Consider the following 5,596-nt stretch of genomic DNA (forward strand, 5'->3'; position numbering starts at 1 on the left):
ATACTGCAGAATTTGTTTTGGCACAGTTGGTGCTGACCAGATAAATGATGCAGCTTAAATCTAAAGGATGACAGGCAACAAGGTGGTGGTAATATGCTGTTACGTCCATCCCAGAGTTCTCCTATCCCAAAACTGGGTTGAATAGTTTGTTCACTTTGTTAGTCCCAGGGTGGAATGATGATGGGATTGGTTTTGATGTATTAATTGCTTTACAGTCCCTCATGAGCTGCTGTAAATATTGGTTCATACCGCCATCCAGTGGACATGCACTAGGGTTAAAAAAACAAAAACAAAACCTACAAGTCATACAGTTTTTAGATAATCATGTTTCCTTCTTGCTTCCTTCCTGATGCTCTTCTTGGATTCAGTCAGCAGTTCTATGCATTTATTGTAACTATTCTCTTGGCCTTCAATCTCCCTACCATTCTTGCTTCTGTTTTGGCTCGTGAAATGACATGCCTTTTGAACACTGTTCTCAATTAACAGTTTATTCTCTCAGGTGCACCAGGACATTATCCCTCTGAAAATGCTACATGCCTCTAAAGGACAATAAAATCTATTATGGCCCTGACAATACAAAAAGCCCCAATCAAACACACAAAGTCATAAAACATGAACTTCATCAAATAATTTATTAAGAAAAAAATCCCTGTAATACTTTGTAGTTATATAGACTCTTTTATGTGAGACGCTCTATGTTCTACTGACATTTAATTAACTGAGCCTTGCAGTTACCTGAGGTAGATATTGTCCCCATTTTACAGATGACACAAGCAGAGATCATGGCCAAAATCTTCAGTTAATGGCCTCTAATTTTGAGTGCCCAGCTTTAGACAACTATGGCCTGCCTTTCAGATGCTTAGCAGCCATAACTCCCATTGACTACTAATGCAACTGCAGGTGTGCAGATATTAAGAGACTGAAGTTGGGCACCCAAAAAAGAAGGCACTCAACATTAGAGATCCACTTTTGAAAATGTTGCTGTGACTTGACCAAGATCAAACAGTAAGTCTGTGGCAGAGTTAGGAATAACATTCACGTCTTCTGACTCGGTCCTATGCTTTAATTACAATCCATCCTTCTGCTGCTGCAATATAATTATCAAAGTGGCCTTATCTACGATGAGCTTTTTCTTAAGTCTCCCACCATTGTAGTCAGTCATGTATGTTGCATGATGAAAGGGTCAGAGAGAAGTGTATTCTTAAACGAAGGACTTGTACTGCTTGGATAAAGGGCAGCTCCTGAGATTGTTTTTACCAAAACAAAAATATACTTCAAGTCATAATGCCTGCGGTCTGTGGTGCAGCTGCATGGTCAACAATGCCTATAGGAAATCCCGTTATTCCTTTTGATAAAACTCATTTATTTTTCTGAGGCCATAGCAGCTTGAGTAGCCAGGCACCCATGAATCGTCATCTAAACTGCAGTCAGGGTAATATTTTTAGTTCACCAATATCCTCTTTTCCATTGTCCCATTCACTAATCTTGTTGTTTTAAAATGATTTTTGGACATGTAATCTATAAACAATAGATATATCTGTTCTGTGCTCTACTACTACAAATCTAATGATTCAAAGCAGCTAGAACAGTAGCTCTTAAACTTTTGTACTGGTGACCCCTTTCACATAGCAAGTTTCTGAATGCGACCCCTCTCCCCTTAAAAATTAAAAACTTTTTTATATATTTAATGCTATTATAAATGCTGGAGGCAAAGCAAGGTTTGGGCTGAAGGCTGACCACTTGAGACCCCCCCTCCATGTAATAACCTCGTGACCCCCTGAGGGATCACAACCCCCCGTTTGAGAACCCCTGAGCTAGAACAAAGTAGTCATAGATTTATTTTCTTCTTTCTCCCCTTATGGATAACATTATGCTCCACACTATATGAAAGATATATTTTGAGTGCAGATGGAATGCAAGACTGAAATCAATATAAAAAAACCTGTCAGATATTCGATCCAAGAGGACTGGCTTTTCAGGACAAGAAAAACCTGCTATTGTAAGCCATCTAGGAATTGACCACATTCCTAGGCTTTAGGGTGATCACTCTGGAAAACGGGTGCTGTCTTCCTTCTAATGGGAATCCCCATCTACCTGCACCCTAAAATCCTTACATTGCTGTCTGTTGTTCCTAGGCCCATAAACCAGTTAGTGGAAATGGGTCATGCTGGGGAGCAAGACAGGCTAGGATGGAAGGAGGTGATAAGCTCAGGTATTGCATAATATTGTACATCAGAGAGCGACTAGGGAAAAGTATTCTTGTTCTTAGTATGTATTTTAGTGTATTTTGGGGAACTGCATGGTATCTTAGAGTTATTGTGCTTTCTCTGTCATAAGAACATAGGATTTTAGTCACTGAACTAGTATCCTGCCTCTAGTAGTGTTAAATTCCTGATATTTCTGAGGAAGGCAATATCCATGCCCTTTGTCTTCAGTAATATACCTCGTCAATTTTGTAAAGCTGTAACCAGGTGATCAACATCAGCTCTCATCCTGAAACATAAGCAAGATAAGATGTCACTTTCTCTTTTTCTCACTGCTATTATGGTAAACCAAACACATTAATATTCAAGTTATTGTATAAAGATTGATACCCAAAAACGATTATTTTGTGTATTTGAAATATTCAGAGTTGGACAAATAAAGTACAAAAAGCCAAGTAGAGAATATATACTGTACATTTCTAACTTGGCAGTATAACTGAATAGCATATAATCAGTAAAATAATATATCACACAGAGTCCATTACAATGCTGTACGGTAACATAATGATAGAACAGCTAACTGAAATAATCCTTATAATGATGTAGGTGTCTGTTTTTTCAGATTCTGTCTTGTCTTTATGCCTTGAACTTTTTCATCTTTTAGTGCCTTCAAAAGCTTATCTAGAAAGGAATGGAACATAACATTAATTTGTCTCTAGTACTTAATGTAAATATAAAATATTTTAATAAAAAAACTCACACTTTCATGTGAAAGTCAGTAAACCACTACGACTCACTGAAGATAATCAGATATTAACGTGGAAACAAGTATTCACTATTTTGAAACACCTAAGAATAAATTAATGGATTTTCTGTAAAGTAATTGAATTAAAGCTACATGTTACAATTTCTTTTAGATATTTTAGAGTTTTTGTATCTTATAGATTTAAATTTTCTTTTTAAGTTTTTGTGACTTTAGCTCTCCTGAAAGGTTTCAGATTTTCCTGCCAATGTGATTCTGCTTGGGGGAAGAGATGAGAATCTTCATGTCCCGTCAATGATTGGCTTCTCTTCTGAGACTGCCAAAGATGGTTATCAGCCATGCTTCTTGTTTATTCCTTTCCTGTGACATTTTGCTCACTTGTAACTGAAATGAAAACACCAAAGGCATTTCACCAATAGCTTTGAACATCAGGTCACTACTGACCTATGCTGGTTTCAGTAGTGATCTGCTGCTGAGTGCTCCTATCTCTCAATACTAATGCTAGGGCCTGTTCAGTTCTTCATGCCCAAACAAATTTGTTAGTCTCGAGGGTGCCCCAAGGGCTCCTCATTGTTTGTGCTGATACAGACTAACATGGCTACCACTCTGGGCTTGTCTACATTACCCGCTGGATGGACAGGCAGCGATCGATCCAGTGGGGGTCGATTTATCGCATCTAGTCTAGACATGATAAATTGACCGCTGAGCTCTCCCGTTGACTCTGGTACTCCATGGAACTGAAAGGCATAGGCGGAATCAACGGGGATTTGTCAGCCATTGATTGACTTACTGCAGTGAAGACACCACGGTAAGTAGATATAAGTACGTTGTCTTCAGCTATGTTATTCATGTAGCTAAAGTTGCGTAACTTAGATCGATTTCCCACCCCCCCGCCCCCAGTGTAGACCAGGCCAGAGCTGAAACCTCTGAGAGCAAGCTAAGGCTGTGGCTACACTTACACTTCTAAGCGCTGCCGCGGCAGCGCTTTGAAGCGCTAAGTGTAGTCAAAGCGCCAGCGCTGGGAGAAAGCTCTCCCAGCGCTGTCCGTACTCCACCTCCCTGTGGGGAATAACTTACAGCGTTGAGAGCCGCGCTGCCAGCGCTGGGGCTTTGACCACACTGGCGCTTTGCAGCGCCGCAATTTGCAGCGCTGGAGGGTGTGTTTTCACACCCTGCTGCAGCGCTGCAAATTTGTAAGTGTAGCCAAGCCCTAAGTTTCCTTCCATCTGTCCTACATTCAATAAAGGGACATGCTGTTTTCACAGGAGGGGGAAAAAAAACCACTGTTCCCTTGTTTTTCTGACCAGCATGAGCATTTTCAGAGGTGGGAGCAGCCCTGAGCACCTCTCAAAACATCTAATGCTGTGAGGATGGGAAGTTGCAGGCAGTCTGTCCAATAAGTGCTGTCCTGGTTCAGGGCATGGGGTAGCCCCCAGGGATCCAGCTCCTTTAAGGGCATGGATGCAGAGATGTGCAGGGCCAGGGAGTGGGGGGTGAGGGGAAAGGACGGAAGGTCCATACCCCTGCACTGGGGGTCCTCATGTGGAGACTAAGGGAGTGAGGGGTGCTTATGGCTAGGGACAGGCGTGTAGAGGCCAGACTGCTGGGGGCAGTGCCCAGGCCTCAGTCAGTGGCTGGGGAGAGCTACAGCCCAGGAAAGCTGTGAGCCAGAGGGCCCCGGGGGCGGCTGGTGTGGGCCGGGCTCTGGGCTGGAGTGGCCCCCAGGGCCGGCAGGGGACTCGGGTGAGTGCCGCCCATGCCCGCACACGCACACTGCTGCGGGTCGGAGCCGTCCCCGGTCAGCGCCAGCAGCTCCAGCTCCTTGAGGCGGATGCCCAGCTCGCAGATCTCCCCGTCCGGCTGCTGCTGCCCGGGGCCCCGCGGGGCGGTGCCGCTGGCGGCCGCGGGGCAGAAGAAGCGCAGCGGCTCGTAGGGGATGGGCGCCAGCCCGGCCGGCCAGGGGCGCGGGCAGCTGCGGGCGGCGGTGGCAGGAGCGGGGCCCAGGCCGGGAGGGGGCCGCTGGGGCCCGGCCGTGCCCCCCCGCAGGGGCACGAAGAGCTTCCGCCAGAGGCCGCAGTCCGCCAGCGGGGCGGCGCTGGGCGCGGCGCGGTCGTAGAGCGACGGGAAGTACAGGGGCTGCGGCGCCCACTGCTGCTGCTGCTGCTGGCTCATGGCGCCGCCGGCCCCGGCCAACCGCCGCTGCCCTGGAGACGGCGGAACGGCGGCGGGGGGGAGGAAGGGGCAAGGGTAGCGGTGTGCGAGGCGGGGTGATGGGGGCCGGGGAGGGGGAGAGTAGCTGAGGGCGATGTGGGGGCGGGTGGGAGTAGGGTTCCTAACCCTCCAGGATTGGCCTGGAGTCTCCAGGAATTCATGTGATGAAATCTCCAGGAACAGGACTCGTCCAACCAAACTTGGCAACGCTTGGTGGGAGGCATGGGGGAGGGGCACTAGGTGGTGGGGGCAACTGCTGGGAGAAGGGCACTGGACACAGAGCTGCCAGTGGCACCTGCGTGGGAGTGGAGCCCCTTTCTGACTGTGCTGGGGGGGGGTCATTCCACATGGGACATTGACACTGTTTTTGGGCCCTGTCCTGGGCAAAACCCCAAAGGTCAGCCTGGCACAGGCCTCT

General features: G+C 46.8%; 1 protein-coding gene across 2 annotated transcripts; it reads right to left on the minus strand.

The window, feature by feature from the left end:
* Window positions 1–573: 573 nt before the first annotated feature.
* On the minus strand, window positions 574–5,151 carry C4H11orf91 (chromosome 4 C11orf91 homolog). Of its 2 annotated transcripts, XM_045015303.1 has the most exons (3): window positions 4,740–5,151; window positions 2,786–2,885; window positions 574–2,493 (listed from the first exon to the last, which is right to left on the minus strand). In XM_045015303.1, exons 1-2 carry the CDS (start codon window positions 5,137–5,139, stop codon window positions 2,797–2,799), a joined length of 489 nt encoding a protein of 162 aa, XP_044871238.1. In that variant the 5' UTR covers window positions 5,140–5,151; the 3' UTR covers window positions 574–2,493; window positions 2,786–2,796. The 2 variants fall into 2 exon arrangements, with proteins under 2 accessions (XP_044871238.1, XP_044871237.1); XM_045015302.1 differs by having other exon boundaries at window positions 574–2,885.
* Between the last annotated feature and the right edge of the window lie 445 nt (window positions 5,152–5,596).

This window comes from Mauremys mutica, chromosome 4 (genome assembly GCF_020497125.1).
Source record: "Mauremys mutica isolate MM-2020 ecotype Southern chromosome 4, ASM2049712v1, whole genome shotgun sequence".
NCBI lineage: Eukaryota > Metazoa > Chordata > Testudines > Geoemydidae > Mauremys > Mauremys mutica.

Coding starts and splice junctions, on each gene's coding strand:
- C4H11orf91 (XM_045015303.1), bottom strand. CDS start 5,139: ATGAGCCAGCAGCAGCAGCAGCAGTGGGCGCCGCAGCCCCTGTACTTC. Junction 2,886..4,739: donor CGGCTCCGACCCGCAGCAGT/GTGCGTGTGCGG, acceptor ATTCCTTTCTAG/ATAAGCTTTTGAAGGCACTA.